Source organism: Podarcis vaucheri (assembly GCF_965113315.1).
Source record: "Podarcis vaucheri genome assembly, chromosome: 16".
Lineage (NCBI taxonomy): Eukaryota > Metazoa > Chordata > Lepidosauria > Squamata > Lacertidae > Podarcis > Podarcis vaucheri.
This window is the reverse complement of record NC_138754.1, coordinates 15,949,285-15,971,423: the sequence shown is the minus strand read 5'-3', so window position 1 is coordinate 15,971,423 and position 22,139 is coordinate 15,949,285. Positions and strand designations below refer to the sequence as shown.

The window sequence follows — 22,139 nt, the reverse complement described above, 5'->3', positions numbered from 1 at the left end:
CACAGGCCCTTGCTAATAGGATGCCCACCCTATAAACGCAGGGCTTTCGCACTCCGCTGTTTCACACCCACACCCCACCCATGTGCCTTCTCCTCTTCTAGCAGATCTTGGATAAAACGCAGAGCCTCCCTCCGTGCCCAGGAAGCACCAGTTCCACATGATGGGAGGCATCACTGCCCGGCTGCAGACCTGCCTTGGACGGCTCTGGCTCCCTTGACTCTGGCCACCAAAATGTGCCTCCCTGTCTGGACTCGAAGGGCAAAGCACCGCCTGGCAGATGCCCAGAGGCAGCGGGAGACTGCCAGCCCTTGTGAAGCGGCCTGGATCGCAGCACTTCAACCTTCGAAGGTGGACCGGGGCTGGAATGGGGGCCAGCCAACCTCCATGAGGATGCAGCAAGAACTTCTCCCACCCCACATCTCAGGGAACACGGCCGGCCACGCCCAGCTGCCTCAGCACCTCTGCTCCTGCCCCCAACTGCCCCACCAGCTCTCTCTTCTCCACATGCACCTGAACCCCCCTCCCCCCCACTGCAAAAGCAGCAACGGGACCAGAACCGCCTCCCTCCAGCCTTGATGGAAACATTTTTAAAAGAGTCCCTAAAGTTTACTTTTTACAAAATCTACGCTACTTTCAGCCATATTCTAAGTAAAGCCTGAGACCATCGTGCCAGCAGCAGGGTGGTGGTGGTGGCAAGACAAACGGGTGCCCTTTGAGGGCCAACCTGCCAGATGTGCAGCCTGGTAGGGAGCAGAGGGACCCTCTCAGGGAATGGCAAAATCTCAGCCAGAAAGAAAATGCATTAAAGAGTTAAAAAGACAGTGCCGCTGGCAGGTTTTCTCAGGGGTGGGGTGTCACTGGATAAAGGGGGAGAGGGGATAAAAGGTTTGATGCCACGTTGCTCCTCCATCAGTCTGGTTGGCATGAAGCGTGTATGAACAAGCACAGAGGCGGATGGCTTTTTCACCTTCACTGGAGCTGCTATGGTGCGCTAATCAAATTAAAGCCATGGTTCGGCTTAGCACAACATGCAAACCTCAGCTGGTGGTTTGTTTCACTCCCAACCGTAAGCTGGAACCAAGGTATGTTCCTTGCTTGCAGCTCGTTGGTAGCAAGGCCAGCTCCAGCACAACCAGCTCTGCAGGGACTCTGAAGTCAAACCAGGGCTCTCCTCTGATTAGCAGGGGGGCAATGGCAGAAGAACATGAGGAGCAGCAAAATGGGTGCTGTCTCTCCTACGCTCCCCACTTGTTGGCGCTTGCCGAATACTTGCAGAAGTATTGTGGCTTGGCTTAGCAGTCCATCTGGGCCAGCATCTTGTTCTCACCGTGGCCAACCAGATGCCCGTGGGAAACAGGATTCAAACACAACAGCCCCCTCCCCTCCTGTGGTTTCCAGCAACTGCTCTTCAGAAGTATTTCTGCCTCTGACTGTGGAGGCAGGGCAGAACAGGCTTAGGAGCCATCAAAAGTCCTCTCCTGTCTAATCCTCTTTTTTCAGCCATCCACGTTTGCCATCCCTGCCTCCTGTGGAGAGGCACAGTTCCAGAGTTTAACTATACGCTGTGTGCAGGACCACTTTCTTTCGTCTGTCCTGAATCTTCCAGCTTCACTGGATGGGCACAATTTTCTAGCATTACGAGACGGGCAGGGACATATTTATCTGTGCCATACATAATTTTATAAACTTCTATCGCAAAAGTCCCCAGTGCTGCAAACCTTTCTTCACAGGTGAGTTGCTCCATCCCCTTGGATCATCCCCCTTATGGGTGCACCAGATGTGTGTGTGTATCCCTTACTATTTCTGTATCCTGGGGAGCAGAAAGGCACACTCTGCCTGTGTCCCCTCCAGCCATTGTTTGGATTCCCATGAACCCTGATGACTGGCTGAGCTGGCTGGGGAAGAGGGGAGTTGCATGCCCCATCTCTGGGGGAGCCCAGGCACCCCACCCCTACCCTTAAGCTGCAAAAGTAGGGGTGATAAGAGTCTGCTGGATCAGGCCAGCATCCTGTTTCCCACCAGATACCTGTGGGAAACCCACAAGAAGGATTTAAGCAAAAGAGCCCTCCTGTTTTTCCAGCAACAGGTATTCAGAAGCAGCACAGTGGTACTTCGTGTTACAGACGCTTCAGGTTATAGACTGCTAACCCAGAAATAGTACAGCGGGTTAAGAACTTTGCTTCAGGATGAGAACAGAAATTGTGCTCTGGTGGCGCAGCAGCAGCAGGAGGCCCGATTAGCTAAAGTGGTGCTTCAGGTTAAGAACAGTTTCAGGTTAAGAACGGTCCTCCAGAACGAATTAAGTTCTTAACCCGAGGTACCACTGTACTGCGACATTCAGTACAGCCATCATGGCTAATAGCAGACGCAGGCAGGCCTCTGCTGTCCCGCAGGTGCAGCCTCAGCCTGCCGGCATAGCTTCCAAAGCTGGCTGGCATGGAAGGCTTTTTTACATTATCGGTAAAGAGTTAATTTATTTGTCGGCTTCTGCATAAACCAATGAAACAGGCAAGAATCACATTTCACACACACATACAAACATACATCCCGTGCTGGAACACCAGCCGCTGTACAGAATAGCTACTCTATGGAGACAGAGAGAGAGAGAGACTGTCTCCCCCCACTGGGTAACTTCTCCCCGCCCCCAGGTGAGGGCATTTGGAATTCAAGGTGTCTCCGTCACTGGAGGGGGAAGACTCAGTGAACTGGAAACGCTTCTTGGCAAGCGATGATGGAGGTAGCAAACTCCCCCCCCCCAAAAAAAACCCCACCAGGCTCTGCATCTTCTCCCTCTCCCCCTGCCCAGAAAAAAAACAACCTAGGGGAAGGAAGAGATTTGGAGACATGCCAGAAACAGCCCTTCTTCTGCCCTCCCCCACCGGCAGCCTGCTACCCCCCCTAATAAAAAAGTAAAAGGGACGGGGTGTGTCAGTCCAGCTTCCTGGCCCCCAGCTTCATGGGTCCCTTGGCCGCCTTCCGCTCTGCTCGCCGGGCCTCCATCTCCTGCTTCCTCTCCTCTCGCTTTTTCCTTGCTAGTTCAGCCTTGCTGGGCCCTGAAAAAGCACAAAGAGAGCCCCCCCTGAGTCTGGGTCACAGGCTGGCCTCTCCATCAGCTCCAGGGAAGCTACAAGGGAAGGGGGGCAGGAAGGGATGACTTGCCTTGCTCTGACTCCAGCGCCTCCCAATTGTCTTGGAGGTCCCAGTCGCCCAGCGCCTCCACGTTCCTCTAGACAGAGGAGAAAGAGTCAAGGGGAATATAGAGATAGAGACCCTGGAAGGGGCAGCTCCTTCCCCACCCGTTAAGATATTTAGACAGTTACCAGCCAGACTAAAGCCCCATCTGCACAATACCTTTGAAGCAGTCTCTTACCGCTCTGAATTCTAGGAGTTGCAGTTTGTTAAAGGTGATGAAGGTTGTTAGGATGCCTGCTATCCACCTCACAGAACTACAATTCCCAGAGTTCCCTGGGAAGAGGGGCTGATGACTAAACCACTCTGGGAATTGTAACTCGACAGCAGTGGCCCTCCAGGGTCTCCGGTAGGAATCTTTTCCCCAGGCCCTACCTGATGGTATTGGGGACTGGGCAAGAGGTTTTCTGCGTGCTACTGCATGTCCTCTTAGCCCTGAGCTCCAGCCCTTCCCCTGAAGAGAGGAAGATCATAGAGCTGTAAACTGGAAGGGACCCCAAGGGCCTCTAGCCCCACACCCTGCAATGTGGGAATTGCAGCTAAATAATCCTTGACCGCCGGCTGCCCAACCTCTGCTTAAATGCCTCTGGTGTCCAGAGGTGCCTGCCACCTAGTCTGGCGAGGCACGATGCATGTTTTGAACTTTTCTAAATAGATTAAATGTTGCAACCCACTCCAGGGCCTTGAGGGGATGGGCAGCTCTCTAGGGAACCCAATTTCCTTCTGCACACAAAGCACTATCCCTGTGCCTGAGTGAAGTCCCTTCCCCAAAAGTTGTGACTTGGAGCCTGGACTAGTAAAAGCAAGCTCTTGAGGTAGGAAGCTGGTCTCTTACCTGCCTGTCCACTGCCGGCTTCTCCGCAAGAGAGGAAAACGGGTCTGGCTTGTCTGCGCTGCCAAGGCTCTCCCAGTTGTAATCGCTGGCCAGTTTGGTCCCATCTGGCGGGGCCGTGGCAGACCTCTGGCCCAGGCCGGGGGCCAAGTCCCCCTCGCAGGCGCCGCCCCAACCCCCATCTGCAGTGGGGCGCTGTGTCTTTTTTTGGCTCCAGGAAGGCTCCAGGTCCCAGGCAGAGGCACTCCAGTCAGTCTCTGCCTTCCCGGCGGTGGAGGTGGTCTGGGAATAAGGCGACAAGGACAAACCCCTGCTGTTAAAATGGAATAGGAGTTTTTCTTTAAAACGGGGAGGTTTCTAGTCCACATGACCGCCGAGACAGGAATGGTGTTTCCATGGCAAGCTTAGAAGCCAGAAAGCACCCAAACCCAGAGATTTGGGAGTGGGCTATACCACACCCCAGGGTTGTCTTCTTCCCACACCAAATATCTCCTCCTATGCAATGGCCCAAAGGCCATGCCTGCTGGGCTCCAGCTGCCCCTCCAACCTGTGGAAAGCAGAAAGGGCCCCACTGCAGGTGTACCACCCTCCCTCCAGTCTTCTTGGCTGCCCAGGTTGGTTCCCGTCATGGAATCATAGAATTGTGGAGCAGGAAGGGATCCTAAGGGTCATCTAGTCCAACCCCCTGCAATGCAGGAATCACACCTGGGCTGGCTTGCCTCTTTGGAGAAGAAAATAAAAGGGAGGCTCCCTCAACTGAGCCCCGGAGCCCGTGCAAGGCTGAAGAGCCCAGCAGCACTGTTGCCATGGCAAATGAGCTCTGCAGAGACAGGTAGGAATATTCGCCCATGCCACCACCTGATAGCCCTGGTGTGTGTGACCCCGGCCCCCGCCTGCCTCCACTTTCTCTCCCTCTTACCTCCAGACTGCCCCAATCCTCATCATCCCATCGGTCTGCTGCACTTTCCTCCTCCTCTGTCGCATCCTCCTCCAGGTCCCAATGGCTGGATGATGCAGGGGCTGCCCCTTCTGGGATAGAGGGCTGGCCTGCTCCTTAAAAAAAGAAGTAGCCAAGCATCTGTATCTGGCTAGCGGAAGAAGGCACTGGGCTAGCAGAATTGCTGTGGCAAATAAAGACCCACAGAACGGGCCTCGTTTGTTCGTTTGCATTTCTACCCCACCTTTTTCTCCAAAGGGCTCTAGGTGGCGAACAGGGTTCTCCCCTCTTCCTCATTTAATATCCACAACAGCCCTGTGAGGTAGGCCAACACTGACTGAGCTAAGGTCGCCTAGTGAGCTTCATGATGTCTGGGTGGGGATTTGATCCCTGGTCTGTCCCTAGCCCCAGTCCTCATTTAATTCCCTCAACAACAACCCCATGAGGTAGGCTAGGCTGAGAGGCAGCCACTTTTCCGAGGTCACACCCAGTGAGTGGGGATTTGAACTCTGGTCTCTCCCAAGTCCTAGTCCAAGACTCTAACCACTACACCCCACAGCCTCTGCTGCCCCGAGACAAGACACCTTCTGTGCCGATACCCCCATTAACTTTCCCTGCCTCCACTGACCTGATTTGGGGGGCTCTGGTGTGCTGGCAGGGGCTCCCTCAGGCGCCTGCTCGGCCACGGGCACCCCCCCGGCATTGGTCCGGATCAGCTTCGACGTGAGAGACGAGACCCCCGTCACGGCCCAGCCAGCCCAGCTGGCAGCTGCACTCGCCCCTGGGCCAGCCGAGGCAGCCTGGACGTCCTTCTCTGCAGGGAGGGTGCAAAATGGTCAATTCAGTGCTGTCTGCTTCAACATGAGGGGAGAGGCAAATGCTGCTCCTTCTCCTCCCCACACACTTGTCCCCATTCCACCCACCCCGCCATCACAGAGGGCGGCTCACCAAGCTCAGAGAGCTGAGACGGGTCTTCAGAAACGGTTTCCAGTTTGGTGATGAAGCTCCGCATCGCCTTGAAGGCCTGAGAGAGAGAAAGGGGTCACCTGTAAAACACTCACCTGGATGCGAAGACGTCAGGCTCAAGTGCACCGTGCAACACACAGCAAATGCTAACAGCATAAGGACATTGGAGCCTGCTGGATGAGGCCAGGCTTTAACATTATAAGAACGGTATTAGATATATTGTTCTAAAACATCACAGGGCATACTGGCAAATTAAAAACATTCCTTACCTTTACAAAGCAGTTTCCCTATTGCTGGTTCCTGGTTGCTTTGCAGCGCCCTCTGGCGCCCCATTTTAATAATGCATTATTAACATTACAGTGCTACCTTGGTTCTCCAGCGGCTTAGTTGATGAACAAATCGGCTCCCAAACGCCACAAACCCGGAAGTAAGTGTTCCGGTTTGCAAACGTTTTTCAGAAACCGAACGTCCAACGCGGCTTCCACTTGAGTGCAGGAAGCTCCTGCAGCCAACTGGAAGCCACACCTTGGTTTTCGAACCGTTTTGGGAGTCAAACGGAGTTCTGGAACGGATTAAGTTCGAGAACCAAGGTTCCACTGTACAAGAACAACAGAATGTGTCCATCACGTTATGAAAATCATTCCTTCACCCTTCCTTCACGTTACGAACCATGAGTATAGATCCACCCCTTTTCTCACAGTGGCCGACCAGGTGCCCATGGAAAACCTGCCAAGAGGACCTGAGCCCCATAAGGAAAGCTTGCAGGATCAGGCCAATGGGCCACCTACTCCAAGCAGCCTGTTCTTGCAGTAGAGAAAAGCCTTCATAGCTGGTAGCTACTGGCAGACTTCTCCTCCATGAAGCCCATTCATAAATTCATAATATAAGCAACTGAGTAATTCTACTGTCAGATTAAAATAGCATTTTAACCATAATGCACAAAATATTATTATTAAGCACAATATAAAGTATATGCAAATCTGCTTCACTATAAAATAAAACATATCCCTGAATTGCAGGCAGAAGTCTTGAACCAGGCAAGCAAAAATCATACAGAATTCCCATCTAGCCCAACCTCCTGCAATGCAAAGTCGCTGGTGGACAAATTCTGGAGGTGCTGGGGGGAGGGGGGAGAGTTGTGCATGGAAAGTCATAGTTTGGTGGCAAATTGTGGTGGTGGGCAGAGACACCTGGGAAAGCAAAATCAGTGGGGTGGTTTTTTAGGGCTACAGAAAAGACCGTGGACCTCAAAGGGAGGCACAAGGATACCCAGTGCCTCCCCCAAAAGGGGTTTCACTCAGCACCCCTCCTCCCTGGTCCCGCAGCTCACCTGGTCCCGGACGGTTTTCTCTGGGTCCACCGTCAGCGTACAGAGGACGGGCAAGATTTTGAAGGCACAGTCTTTCATAGAGTAGAAGTTGTGGGTGGCTGCAAAGCCCAGGACCCCAGCAGCGCGAGAGGGGGCAAAGGGGTCCTTGGTGGCCCGACTGAAGGCCGAGATCAGGACGCTCTGCCTCGTCTGCAAATAAAAGGGTCATAGAATCACAGAACTGTAGTCGGAAGGGACCACAGGGGTCATCTAGTCCAACCCTCTGCGACGCAGGAATTACAACACAGCACAACCCGTCCATCTTCTTCCATCTCCCCTGGAAGACACCAGGGTTCAAATCCCCACTTGGCCATGAAGCTCACTGGGTGACCTTTGGGGCCAGTCCCTGCCTCCCAGCCTAACCTACCTGACAGGGTGATTGTTTGGGGGGATTAAATGAGAACTGGGACCTGGGAGACCATGGTTCAAATCCCCACTTGGCCATGAGGCTTACTGAGTGACATTGGGCCAGTCCCTGCCTCCCAGCCTAACCTACCTTGCAGGGTTGTCGTTTGGGGGATTACCGTATTTTTTGCTCTATAAGACGCACCAGACCATAAGACGCACCTAGTTTTTGGAGGAGGAAAACAAGAAAAAAAATATTCTGAATCCCAGAAGCCAGAACAGCAAGAGGGATTGTTGCTTTTGCTGCACAGTGATCCCTCTTGCTGTTCTGGCTTCTAGATTAGCCACGCAAAGCCTCTTCAGGGCAGGAGGAACATTCCTCCCGCTGCCCTGAGGAGGTTTCGTGTGGCTATCCCAGAAGCCAGAAGAGCAAGAGGGATCACTGTGCAGCGAAAGCAACAATCGCTCTTGCTGTTCTGGCTTCTGGGATAGCTGCGCAGCCAGCATTCGCTCCATAAGATGCACACAGATTTCCCCTTACTTTTTAGGAGGGAAAAAATGTGTATTATAGAGCAAAAAATACAATAAATGGTGGGGAACCAAATGCGTCACCTTGGGAGGAAAGGTGGGCTATAAATGCAATAAACGAATACAGTGGTACCTCAGGTTACATACGCTTCAGGTTACATACACTTCAGGTTACACACTCCGCTAACCCAGAAATAGTGCTTCAGGTTAAGAACTTTGCTTCAGGATAAGAACAGAAATCGGGCTCTGGCGGCGTGGCAGCGGCAGGAGGCCCCATTAGCTAAAGTGGTGCTTCAGGTTAAGAACAGTTTCAGGTTAAGAACAGACCTCTGGAACAAATTAAGTACTTAACCTGAGGTATCACTGTAATGAAATAGGCATCTCTCCCCACACCTGCTGCTCCAGAAAGCCCTCCCCACACCCACGAGGCATCTCCACTCACACTTGCGCTGAGGTAGGGCCCGATCTTGCCGAGGCACACGGTGGTGTTGCAACGGATGGGGCCCTGTTCGTCCCGGGCCTGTAGGCGGGCAAAGTGCTTCATGAGCTCCACGTTGAGGTTGTTCTCATTCAGCTTGGGAGCCAGCAGCAGCATAGACTGCCAGCGGGGAGAGAGGAAAGGGAGAGGTCAAGGGTCAGCCATGTCCTGGCTCGTAGCCATCAATGGCCCTCTCTTCCAAGATAGGTACGTCTGATCCTCTTTTAAAGCCCTCTAAGTCGGGGGCCATCATTGCCTCCTGCGGAAGCGGGTTAAACTAAAGAGCCTCTCGCATCCTGGCTCTCAACATCCCACGGCCCCTCACCTTCACCGTCTGCTCACGAATGGCCGGGTTGGTGTCCAGGAAGCCGTGGACCACGTGGGGGAAGATCTGGGTGTTGACCGTGGGCTCATTCAGGTACTGGATGAAGTGCTCCATCTGGCAGATTAGAGGGGCACATGCAGAGAGAGTGGGGGGAAGCACAGTCAGAAAAGGACTTGCTGGGTGAAAGAGGCCTGCTTCTCAGGACCCAGACCACCACCCACAATGCCCTTCCTCACATGCTTTCAAACCCAGGTCGTCCCTGCTGAAGATTCAGATCCAGGACTCGGAACTCATAAGGAAGGGGGAAAGGGATCCTAACAGGGGGCATTGGGGGGGGTTAATTAAAGATTTTCTTGGTTTACAAAAGTATGTGCAATGTCTCTCTCTTTTTTTTATTCAAGTAACATTTTTTACAGATCAGTTTCATTTGTTGAGACATTAGGAAGAAAATGGGGAAAGAGATGGAGGGGGGAAGGTGAGTGGGGGTGGGGTCGGGTGGCGATGTTTCTGGTGGGGTCGGGTGGCGATGTGTGAGGGGGGGTGTTTTAGATCAGGTTAGCCATATTGATTTGTATGTTGTTGTTGGATTTTTGTCATTGTCTTGCAGGGCTGTGTATGTGATAAAGGGGAGCCATACTGGGGTGAAGGTGTCTTCTCCTATTTGTCCCTGTGTCAGTTTCAGTTTATTGGTTAATTTTTCTAGTAAGGCTGTTTCCCATACTATTTGGTACCGTTGGGCCATGCTTACTCCTGACAGGTCTCTCCAGTGTCTGGTTATGATGTTTCTGGCTAACATGGGGCATTTTATCATACTGAGAGCTGGGAAGCAGAGCTCCCTCCATCGGCTCTGCTGTGACAGGCCAGCCCCATTAGGCCTCTACTCCCCTCCCCTGTCACCGGAGGAAACCATTCCACTAGACAGCCTCAGTGGGAGAGGTGGGAAGAAGCCTCACTTCATCAGCTTTGCTGGGAACCATCTCCTGCCCCTGAAATGGGCCAACTGGTCATTGTGGGAACAACCATTCAGAAATTGGTGTCTGAGTTTTGATTCTGATTTTCCTCTGCTCTCCATGTCGTAGTTTTTAAAGATTGTAAGCCTGTGGGTAGGGACTTGTCTTGTTTCGATTGTTTGTGAGCTGCTGTAGGAGCCTTTTGGGCTGAAGAGCAGGGTATAAAAATGCCCTAAATAAATATTATGTAATGCATCGGCCCCCCTTCATGGATCACTGCCTTGCCGTGGCGAAGGGGCTTGAAGAACTCAGAGAAGCTATGAACTATGCCAAGCAGGGCACCCAAGATGAACAGGTCATAGTGGAGAGTTTTGACCAAATGTGATCCACCTGGAGTAGGAACCGGCAAGCCACTCCAGTATCCCTGCCAAGAAAACTCCATGGACAAAGACAACAGGCATATAAAAGTTATGACGCTGGAAGATGAGCCCCTCAGGTCGGAAGGTGTCCAACATGCTACTGGGGAAGAGCGGAGGACAAGTACAAGTAGATCCAGAGCTGATGAAGCGGCTGGGCCAAAGCCGAAAGGACGCTCAGTTGCGGATATGCATGGAAGCGAAAGGAAAGTCCAATGCTGTAAAGAAAAATATTGTATAGGAACCTGGAATGTAAGAACCATGAACCTGGGTAAGTTGGATGTGGTCAAAAACAGATCGTGAAGCTGAGGCTCCAATACTTTGGCCACCTCATGAGAAGAGAAGACTCCCTGGAAAAGACCCTGATGTTGGGAAAGATGGAGGGCACAAGGAGAAGGGGACGACAGAGAATGAGATGGTTGGATGGTGTTCTTGAAGCTACCAGCATGAGTCTGATCAAACTGCGGGAGGCAGTGGAGGACAGAAGTGCCTGGCGTGCTCTGGTCCATGGGGTCACGAAGAGTCGGACACGACTAAACGACTAAACAACAACAACAACAATGCATCGGCCAACATTCCGGTGGGAGATTGAGGAAGACTAGTCTAATCCAACCCTCTACTCCATGATTCAGCCATCCTGCGCTATCCTGGCCCCCCTCCAGATGTTGCTGGACTACAACTCCCATCAGTGTGCTGGCTGAGGATGATGGGAGTTGTAGTCCAGCCACATCTGGCGGACGCCCGGATGGTGAATGCTGTCTTAGCCTGCAATGCTATACACCAGGAGTTCCCCATTAGCTAATTACTGAGGATCCATTATTTTTCAAAAGCCAAGCCATGGACCCCCTACTTTTGAAATTTTTTATACTATGGTAGTTACCCCTGCAAAGCAATATTTTGAACAAAATGTGCGGTAGCCTCTAATAAGCAAAGGGTTTTAGTTATACTAAAAAGCAACAGACCATAAATTACCATGCAAAAATGACAAAAAATTAGTTGGGGGAGAGGCGAGGGATGGGGCTGCAAAGCCCCTGAGTGAGTTCTGAGGACCCTCAGGGGTCCCCAGACCCCTAACTGGGAACCACTGTTATACACACTTACCTGGGAAAACATCCCACTGAACTCAGCAGGACTTTCATTCAGGTAGACCTGGCTAGGAGTGCATCGTTACGCTCTGAGCTCAGGAGTCTGGGTGATGACAAGCTCATATGCTTTTTTCTAATGGGATTAACACCCCTCCTAAGCTGGGTGCAACACCTCCCCCCACCCCCCCATGGCAGTCTGTTGTGCACCCCCCAGGCCCTTATACCTGTTGCAACAGCCGGATCCTCATTGCCCGGTCTGGAGAGGAGAACATCTTCACAATGACGGGAATGATTTTTTGCTGGTATTCCTGGGCGTTCAAGAATTTCCCCACCTGCAGTGACAAAACAAAACAAAAACCAAAAATCCATATACTATTAGGTAACATGGACACCTAAAACAAACATGTATTGTTCTGTGCCTCAGTTCTAACTGGCAGATCAGTTGGGGTTGGACTAGATGCCCTTTGGTGGCCCCTTCCAACCCCATAAATCTAGGATTCTATGATCAGTCAGCTAAGGCTGCAATTCCATACTCATTCCGGAATAAGCCCCACCAAACTCAATGGGACTTACTTGTGGGTTTGTGTTACAGCAATTAGCACCCCCGGTGCTTAAAAGGCAGACCTGATGTGGCTGTTAATTATGAAAATGCAATTTATAGCCCTGTTATTATTATGAGTGTTATAATTCATATTTGTTATAATTACCTTCTACAACATTAAACTGGGAGTGATGGGAGTTGTAGTCTGAAACTCAGGTGAGCAGAGGCCTAGCAGGTGTTCTGCTACTGAGCCACACTCCCTTCTCCCTTCCTTGCCTCCTCAGATGCTACAGCTATTCCCTGTTTCACTGAGGGAGTCTGTGTTAAGACAGGGGACGCTTCCTCTGGGCTCACACAGAGTGCGCCTGTCCCCGGTCCAGGGGGCCGCTCACCTTGAAGAGTGGAATGAGGATGACAGCCCCAGCGCTGCCAAACTCAAACGCCGTCAGCAGTTGCGGGAGGACCTTGTGGCGGCAGAAATCCTCAGGGAAGGAGTCCAGGTTCACGCTGAGCTCCTGGAAGAACTTCTGCCGTTCCGCGGGCTCCTTAATCTGGGGAGAGGATAAAAGAAGTCACCAGCTCACAGCCACGACCTGGCTGAGGCCTGGGCGTCCCCTTGTTTGCATGAGACTAATGGGGCTGTTGCTCCCCCTCTGGAAACAGGAGGCCAGCTCAGCTCTTTTGGCAGCGCTGACTGGCAGCAGTTACCCAGGGCAGGTCAAGGCTTTGCAAGCTGCTGTCCTCGGATTCCTGTTTTTAACTGCGCTCCATCACTAATAAATAATAATAATAATAATAATAATAATAATAATAATAATAATAATATCTTTATTGTCATTGCCCCCTTCGGGGACAAGGAAATTACTTGACTGCTCCATAAAAACACTAATTAAACAGTTACAGATAGGTAGCCGTGTTGGTCTGTCATAGTCAAAATAAAAAAATTCCTTCCAGTGGCACCTTAAAGACCAACTAAGTTAGTTCTTGGTATGAGCTTTCGTGTGCATGCAGAGTGTATCTGAAGAAGTGTGCATGCACACGAAAGCTCATACCAAGAACTAACTTAGTTGGTCTTTAAGGTGCCACTGGAAGGAATTTTTTTTATTTTGACTAATTAAACAATACAGTATAATACAGCAAGGGAGATTAGATGACTTTCAAAGTCCGGGCTTCCCATTCAGGGCCGAGATCGCTCTGGAGAAGAAGCTGTTCTTAAGACGGCTCGTTCTTGTCTTCATCGTCCTGTATCTCCGTCCCTACGGCAGGAGCTCGAAGAGACAGTGACCAGGATGCGATGGATCTTTTACTATGTCCAGTGCCTTCCTATGGCACCTTGTGGCATAAATCTGCTCTAAGGTGGAGAGTGGGCAGCCAACAATGCTCTCTGCTGCCTTAACAACCCTGCACAACCCCATCCTGTCCTGGGTAGTACAGCTTCCGTACCACACACATAAGCTGTGGCTCAGACGTAACAGAAGATCAAAGGACACCCGCACTTTGCCCCTGCAGGGCAAAAAGCCAGGATTCGCCCTCCCACTCACCTGGATCTCCTCCAGGAAGAGGTTGGTCTCCACAAAGCTGTTGTCCATGAAGCCCCCCGGCCCCTGGCAGTTCTGCAGGAACTTGGCCGGGTTGGGCCGCAGCTTGGGGTTAGCACCCACCAGCTCGCAATAATGGGGGACCAAAGACTTGGGGATCTGGAAGACAAGGGGGGAGAGGCAGCAAGGGAGAAGAGTCATGACGTCCGTGAAAGGCAAGAGAAGCAGGAGCTGGGAGAGAGCGGGGCAGTCCTGGCCTTCTGCACACTCCCCCCTTGCAACCTTCCTACTATGGTCCTACAGCCAGTTAGGAAGATAAGACCTGTCAAATGTGGCCGCTCACAGCCTTAGGAACTCCCTTGCTAGAGAAGCCAGACTGGCTCCCTAATTGTTGCCCCGTTAGAATTCTTGTCCTAACAAGCTGGCTGATTTTAAAGGAAAGGGCTGGTATTGTGATGTTTTTATTGCAATTATCTGAGATAGATAGATAGATAGATAGATAGATAGATAGATAGATGATAGATAGATAGATAGATGGATAGATAGCTATAGATGATAATTAGATAGATAGATTAGATAGATAGATAGATGATAGATAGATAGATAGATAGATGATAGATAGAGAGAGATAGATGCTAGATAGATAGATATAGATAGATAGATGATAGATAGATAGATGATAGATATAGATGAGATTAGATAGATGATAGATAGATAAATAGATAGATGATAGAGATAGACAGATATAGTTAGATAGATGATAGTTTAGATAGACAGACAGACAGATAGATAGATAGATAGATAGATAGATAGATAGATAGATGACAGAGATAGACAGATAGATAGATAGATGATAGATAGATATAGATTTAATTTTATCAATGCTTAATTGCTTTTTAAAGATTGGTGTTTTTTTTCTAGCAACATCGGGAGAGCCACGGGTCCCCCATTGCTCCTCTAAAGCCTAAGGTCTTCAGGAGCCTGAGATTGTTCCACCAGCTCCAGCAGCCGTCCAGTGGCACGTGATTCCACCCTGCTAACCTACAAGGCTGCTGTTTTTTTCCAGGACAGAGAGGGACACACACCTTGCCAAGAGACCGGAGGGAAGATGGCCGAGGCAGGGGGCCATTGAAGACCTCCCAGATGAGGCAGCCAAGGCGCCACATGTCAGCTGACCTGTCACAACACAGAAAGGGGTGGTTGAGCGTGTTTGATTAAAGCCTCCCCCCCAAAAGAAAAAACTGGAGCTCTGACTGACAAATAGGTACATGAGCACCCATGCACTTCTGCCTTATTTTGGCCACTGCTAATCCCTTTCCAAGTAGCCCACCACACTTTGCCATCTGAAAACAGAAATTCTGTATTTTTTTAAAGTCTGACTGACGCCCATAACTTATTGACAGTCCAAGGAGAAACAAATATTCCTAACTTGCCTTGATTCCAGTGAGGCAGCTGCCTTGATATGCTATGGCAAGCTCAGGAGAGTCCTGAGGAACCTGAGAGCCAGAGTGGTTAGAGTATCTGGCTAGGACCTGGAAGAGACCTGGGTTCAAATCCCCCACTCTGTACTAAAAGCTCACTGGGTGTGACTTTGGGCCAGTCACAACCTCACAGGGTTGTCGTGGGGATTAGAGGAGGAGCAGGAGAACCAAATATGCCACCCAGAGCTCCTTGGAGAAAAATTTGGAATAGAAATCCAATAAAATAATCTTTATTCAGCTTCCATCTTGATTTGCTTGCTCAAAACTTGCAGGGTGTTTTGGCTCCAAGGGCTTACAGGCAGTCCATATTTTGCGGGAGGGAACTCAAGCACATACCAAAACTTTAGGTTTGAACAGTTAAGGTCTTGACTGAGCCACAACCCTGACTGAAAGCTGTCTTCTTAAGAGACAGGGATCCCTTGCTTTCATTTTTTTATTTCATGCATATCCCGCTCAAGCTTCTCAGGGTCACCCAGAGGCTCATGGCATGAGGGGACTGATAAATTTAACAAGCAAATTTAACAAGGCACTTCCTTTCTTCCCTCATTTTATTCTCACAACAAGCCTGCCAGGGAGATCACGCCAAGAGACAGCGAGTGCTACAAGGTCACCCGGAGAGATTCAGGGCTGAGCAGTGGGATTCGAACCTGGATCTCCCCAGTCCAACATTCTAACCACCACACCTTACCGGCAGAGGTGAACGGAAACCTCACTGCTTGCATTTTAGAGGCTGGACCAAACTAGAATGGGGTTGGCTGCTTTTTAAAAGAAAGGGTGGGGAGGGAAGCCAAGCAAGCTCACCATTTTTCTCCAACGCTCTTGCTGCTGTCTGCTAACTCAGGAGGGTCGTACTTCTCCAGCTCGGGGACCCCTTTCCTCGGCACGGCAGCATCCCCCTGAGCTGAGCACATGTAGTCCAAACCGCCCAGCTTCCACTCGCCAGCACGGTCCACAAAGATGGCCGCCGGACAGACGTGGTTGTGGATGAGGTGGCAGTCATTGACCAAGAAGCTGAGGGCTTTCTAGGAAGGCCGTCGGCCCCAGGAAGGAAGCAGGTGGTTAGCAGGACAGAGCTCTCCACCCTGGTCCCCATCAACTTCCCCACAAAGCTTTGTTTTTATTATACTCTTCAAAAGCATCAGCCTTCACCAATCCGGTGGCCTCCATGAGAACGTAAGGAGAGCCTGACGCATCAGGCCAAGAGGCCAGCATCCTGTTTTCAGAGTGCCTGTGGAGAACCTGCAAGCAGGATTCGACCACAAGAGCTCTCTCCCCTCCTGCGATTTTCCGCAATTGGTATTTAGAAGCGTTGCTGCCTCTGATCGTGGAGGACACAGCCATCATGGCTGGCAGCCATTGATAGTCATCCCCTCCATGATTTTGTCCAATCTTCCTTTTCAAGCCACTCAAGCCGGTGGCCATTCCTGCCTCCTGCGGAAGTGAGTTCCATAGTGCTGTGGGAAGAAGGACTTTCTCTTATCCATCCCAAATCCTCCAACATCCAGTTTCATGGGATGCCCACATGGCCTAGAGTGGCCATCAAGGCTTCTGGAGGAAGTGAATTCCAGATGTTTTTGGACTACCCCTCCCATCAACCCCAGTCTGCATGGGTGATGGTAAGGGGCATGGGAGTTGTAGTCCAGCAACATGGGGAGGGCCACAGTCCCGCTCCACTCAAAGCAGCAGGTGTTTTCCCCGTATGCAGGGTCCTGGGCCCAGGGACAGCAAGCAGTCCTCTCCCAAGACACCCCACACATCTCACCACAATCTGATGGAGGCCCCACGAGATCTCCAGCTCGCTCAGCTCTCGCCCTTCGCCTCTGGACTCCAGGTAGGCCGGAAGCGGCATCACTGGCTCCGTCACCACGTGCAAGCATTTTTCCGTCTGCCAAAACAAAGACACGTCACCATGTTAGGAGTAACGTCTACCTTAAGAACCCAGAAAGCTGCCTCATTGCACATCTGACTCTGGTTGCTCCAGCTCAATACAATCCACAAGCAGCAGCTTCTCACAGGACCACTGAACCACAGCCCCCTCCCTTTCACGCTCCTCACTAGGACCCTCACTTTCTTTTGCCAGAACTGAGTCACAGAATCACAGCACTGTAGAGTTGGAAGGGAACCCCCAAGGTTCATCTAGTCCAATGCCCTGAAACGCAGGAATCCCAACTAAAGAATCCCAGGCAAGGTGGCCACCCAACCTCCAATGAAGGAGAGTCCGCCACCTTCTGAGGTTCCACCATCTAAGAGGGAAAGAAACCCAGTGGCTGGAGTGAATATGTGTTTTCCACCCATAGGGCATCTCCTAATTCTTTCTCCAGCTTTTAAAAGAAATCTACAAACAGCCTGGGCTTCCTTTATTTCTGCTTTTTATACCTACAAAAAAGCCTCTGTGTGTTTTGCATAAAGATGCAGACAGATCTGGGTAAGATGAGTGGGCTATAAATAATAAAATTATTGTTGTTGCTGTTATTGTTATATTACAATTTTTATTTTATTTGTGATTTTCAGTTAAAAACATTTCAAGAGTTTTACAGTCATTTTAACATTTCAAAACTTACTTACTTCTCTTTGTGTGGTTCCTTACATTTCTATTTATCATTTCCTGCCTATTCTAAATTAACTTAACTTATTCTTTTATCCATCTACTTTAACTATTTACTCTAATGAAACTGCAGGCTGTTGCAATAATCCTGCCAACGTCCTTATCTGTTTACAATGTATTTGTACATATTCTATAAACCATTTCCATTCTTTTATAAATAAATAAAAAGTTTGTTCTCTTGATGTCTTATTTTCCCCGGTAAGTTTTGCCATTTCTGCATAGCACATGAGGTTTTGTATCCAATCTTCTTTGATTCTATTCTATTCTATTCTATTCTATTCTATTCTATTCTATTCTATTCTATTGCCCGAAACCTCCACAGTACATTCCTACCTCCTCGGCCACATTCCATCTTAATTAGGGCAGCTAAATGCAAACCCTGTAGCTCCAACCTGTTTCCCACCTCCTCCGCAAACTGATGGACTACGACTCCCATCAGTCCCAGCAAGAAAGCTAGGAAGGTTTGAATTGAGGGCCCAGTGTCATCTGCAGGGCTCTCACAGGCTCCCGAACCCCGAACCAGCCTGATGAAGAGTTCTGGAGGACCTGAAACCTTGGAGGTCAGGTCTGCCGCCTCCTCAGCAGGCCTACTCCACGTAACCTTGACAGCAGCCTCTTGGAGAATAGGAGGTGCTGCTGGTCTGCCCCCAGCCTTGTTCCCCAGATGTTCGTTCCCCCCTTGTTCCTGATGGAGACCTTCCCTGATCAGTCACTCCTTCCCTGGCTGACGGGATGCCGTTTTGGGCCTCACCTCAGGTGCCAAAATGTCTTAGGCCTGCCTTGCACTCCACAAACAAAAAAAAAACCCTTTAGCAACTCCCCTCAATATACTACCTCTAACCCGTCAATGTAGGACAGGATATTGGGGTGCCGTAGGGTTTTGAGGTGTTTGAAGGCCGCCTTGGCAATCTGAGTCTGTTCTTCGTTGCCGGGTTTCACATCGTACACAAACAGAGACACTGGTTCCCCCGTGGCCTGTCAGAAAGAAAGAAAGAAAAGGACGTTGAGCTCTCTTTGCAGCTGCTGAGGAGCAAGGAGACCTTTTGCTTTTTGAAGTGGAACAGGGGTTCCCACCACTTCCCAGGCTTCAAAGCCAGGGTGCAAAGTACCAAAGCTTGACCCTATGATTGTAAGCACCCAAGGCACTAAGCCCCCAAAGTGGCCTCCTGAGAGCAGAACCGTAGAATTTCAGAGGTGGAAGAGACCCAAACGGTCAATGGGTCCATGCAGGAATCATAGCTAAATACAGTAAATATTGTGATACAGGAACTTGCCCCGCGTTCTTCAATAGAAAAAACACAAATTAAATAGCCATTTCACAACACCCAAAGTCACTTGCCTGAGGCAGACACCTCACACTCTAAGGCTGGACCTGGAGCGGCAGGATCGGACCAGCAATGGTGACGGCAGCTCCCTCTGGGGTGGAGCAGCTCCCAAGTTGGCGGAGGAGAACAATTCCCTGAATGCGGGGAGGGCGCAGACTGCCTTGGACTGGGTCAAAACATCTAGCCCAGTCTTCCCCATCAGCAGCTCCCTGACATTCCTAACTGGAGGCTCAACCTCTGACCCTTCTGCGTGCCATAGCACCTTAAAGGTAAAGGGACCCCTGACCATTAGGTCCATCGTGACCGACTCTGGGGTTGTGGCGCTCATCTCGCTTTATTAGCCAAGGGAGCAGGCGTACAGCTTCCGGGTCACATGGCCAGCATGACTAAGCCGCTTCTGGCGAACCAGAGCAGCGCACGGAAACGCCGTTTACCTTCCCGCCCGAGTGGTACCTATTTCTCTACTTGCACTTTGACATGCTTTCGAACTGCTAGGTTGGCAGGAGCTGGGACTGAGCAACAGGAGCTCACCCCGTCATGGGGATTCGATCGGCAAGTTTTAGGCTCTGTGGTTTAACTCACAGCGCCACCCGCGTCCTTAGGGTGCTGCTATATCTTAGCTTGACAACAACCCTGTGAGGTAGGTTGAGCTGAAGTAAAGAGACAGAGACTGGCTTGGAGTTACTAAGTGAAATTCTTGGCCTCCTATGCACTGTGGCCCTCCCCACAGAAGACCTCCGCGTGGGGCTGAAGAGATCACTTTTCCCGCTCACAAAAAGTGGGAGAAGGGTGCTTCTCCCATCTCCCTCCTCCATTTCAGCAGCACAGATGCGGCCTCCCGTCTTTTTAAGGGCACCCCAACATTGCATCTCCCACCCTGCATGCACTGGAGAACTGGGGAAGACTTGTCACCCGCACCCTCAATCCAGATCAGGCTCTGCCCGGGGCAATGGGGTCGGCAACTCCAATGAAGTGGGGAGGGGAGAAAAACCCTTTCCCATCTCTCTGTCTCTCCCGGTTGGACTCCGGCCTGCGCCCCCTCCTCCCCGCGCGTGCGCACAGAGAAAGGCGAGCGGGCAGACCTTCCTCCTGCCGCGGTGCAGCAGCCAGGATCCCCCCGGCAAGGGCAGCGGCGGCGCCTCCGGAGGCGAGACGACCTCGAAGGGGAAGTCCCGGATCGGGTCCCGGGAGAAGAACCACATGGCGGCTCCCCGGCTGGAGGTCGGGGACGGGGACCCCGGTGGGCGGCGGCAGCGGCAGCAGCGGAGGCGGCTCCGCGGACGTCACCAGCCCCGCCAGCTAGGCAGGCGCTGTTTTCCTCGGCCGGCCGGGAGGCTGGCTTAGCCCCGGATCCTCTTCGCAGCCCCGGAAGTGCTTGGAGAGAGGGCGCGCCCGAGCATGCACAGAGCGCCGGCGGAGGAGGAGGAGGAGAGGGGCCCCGAGACGCGAGGGCTTCTCGCGGCGCTGCACTCACACGTGCAAGGATGGGGAGAGGGAGGCGCACCGCTGGCCAAAAAGCGGCGGCCCGTACTGCGGCGGGAAAGGGGAACGCGCTGCATTCACACGAGATGCGCCAACACCCAGATCTTGGACGCGCTTACCCGAGGGCCCTGGAAGCATAGAACTTTGGAGTCGGAAGGGACTCCAAGAGTCATCTAGTAGTCCACCCACTGCAACCTCCCATTGAATTCATTGGAAATTACCACCCATATACAGTACCCCATTCCTTGGGATATAATTTTTTTAGTTGGGGAGAGAATCCGCTCGATTGGGGAGGAGGGTCATTTCCTATCAACCCCAAATCCCTGTTTCAAACACTGATTGCTGACCGTCCACCTACTCCAACTTTGAAAGCGCGCTCCACACATGCTCAGAAGCAGCGTCACCCGGAGTGATGGCTTCATGCATCCAACACGTTGCGCTTCCTATGACTCTCCGCTCAGATGTTTCCCCTGCAGGTGGAGAAGAAAGAGAAGGGGCTCCCAGACCCCTGACATCTCTCCTCCCCACCCCTTGGATGCAGTAAGGAGCCTCCAGCTTCAGGGGCAACAAACCCCAAAATACAGACATTTTGCTGCCCAGGGTGGACAAGATGCCCTCCAATTTTCCATATCCACAAAACAACTGGGTTGGTAGTTGAAACTGACTTCAGTGTTGCCCAAGGGGGAGTGTCCTCTATGCACCTCAGGGCCACAGGTTAGTTATGGGGGTGCAGGACAGGTCGCGTGGCACCCACAACTCTGCCCTTCCAACAGCAGCAGGTAGCTAAAGAAGTGGAGGAGGTCAGGATAAAGGGGGTGTGGGAGCTGCTGCTGCCCGCTCACTTTGTCTAAGGATATGGGTGGGGTATAAATAATAAATTATTATTATTAGCCAGAATATCAGCTGCTGGAGGGGGAAGAAAGCAAGAAGTTCAAGACCTCCCAAGTCTCTTTCTTGCTTTGAGGAGATGTGAGCAGCCCAATGCAAAGGGTAGAACATAGAAAGAGCCTCATCTAGTCCAGCATCTGCTTCTTATTTCAGCTATTTTGTTATTAATGGTTTCTCTATTTTCCTTATTACAGGAATCAGACAGTGATGGGTCAAAAAAATAAAAGAAAATGATAATACAAATTTATAAACAAGCCAGACCATACTTTAAGCTGAAGGCACTTCATTATTCTTATATACAATAAAACCATGCAAAATACCGTAGAATGAAAAATTTCCATTAATGCAGTTTGTCACACTATATGATACCAACAAAATGCATTATTGTGCTTGTCCTGAATCTACTTTATAAGGAATTTTTTAATTCCTTTCCCCCCAATCATGTTATGATCATGTTATAAGCATTACTGTTTTGTTATGTTTTAAACTGGAAAGTTTTATATGTTTGCATTTATTGTATAGTATTTGAATTAGGTACTATACAGTAATATTCTCAAGTAAAGCTGTGACATCATGATAGGTCAACAGGTCATTAAGGCTGCATACACCTGGCCGGCTTAAAATGCATAGAATCCCAGAACTGCAGCGATGGAAGGAGTTATCTATCTAGAGTTATCTAGCCCAACCCCTCCTGCCATGCTGGAATGGCAGGTAAATCACAGCTAGGTCCTTTTTCAATTTGGATTGAAGCTAGTTTGTGGGGGAACACATTGAAATGCAATGTTTAATTTAAAACTACATGATAAATACAGGATAGATGTGGATTGTGGCTAAAGTCGGGCATATACACGTCTCAAAC

General features: G+C 50.8%; 2 protein-coding genes across 4 annotated transcripts in view; one reads left to right on the top strand and one right to left on the bottom strand.

Annotated features, from left to right (window-relative positions):
• CDC42BPG (CDC42 binding protein kinase gamma) overlaps positions 1–821 on the top strand; it is a 56,636-nt gene extending 55,815 nt beyond the window's left edge. For 2 of the 3 annotated variants that reach the window (XM_082204263.1, XM_082204261.1), the window contains exon 37: positions 102–821. In XM_082204263.1, coding sequence (XP_082060389.1) covers positions 102–161 — 60 coding nt within the window. In that variant the 3' untranslated portion in view covers positions 162–821. The remainder of the gene's footprint in view (positions 1–101) is intronic. The other variant, XM_082204262.1, reaches the window with a different exon arrangement.
• Positions 822–2,445: 1,624 nt separating this feature from the next.
• SCYL1 (SCY1 like pseudokinase 1) lies at positions 2,446–21,181 on the bottom strand. The gene is made up of 17 exons (XM_082203878.1): positions 19,993–21,181; positions 18,420–18,560; positions 16,743–16,865; positions 15,782–16,002; positions 14,585–14,675; positions 13,503–13,658; positions 12,354–12,512; positions 11,645–11,752; positions 8,970–9,083; positions 8,609–8,764; positions 7,255–7,443; positions 5,907–5,982; positions 5,587–5,772; positions 4,941–5,074; positions 4,025–4,303; positions 3,160–3,226; positions 2,446–3,053 (listed from the first exon to the last, which is right to left on the bottom strand). The coding sequence occupies exons 1-17, from the start codon at positions 20,110–20,112 to the stop codon at positions 2,929–2,931; spliced, it is 2,445 nt and encodes an 814-aa protein (XP_082060004.1). The 5' UTR covers positions 20,113–21,181; the 3' UTR covers positions 2,446–2,928.
• Positions 21,182–22,139: the final 958 nt, after the last annotated feature.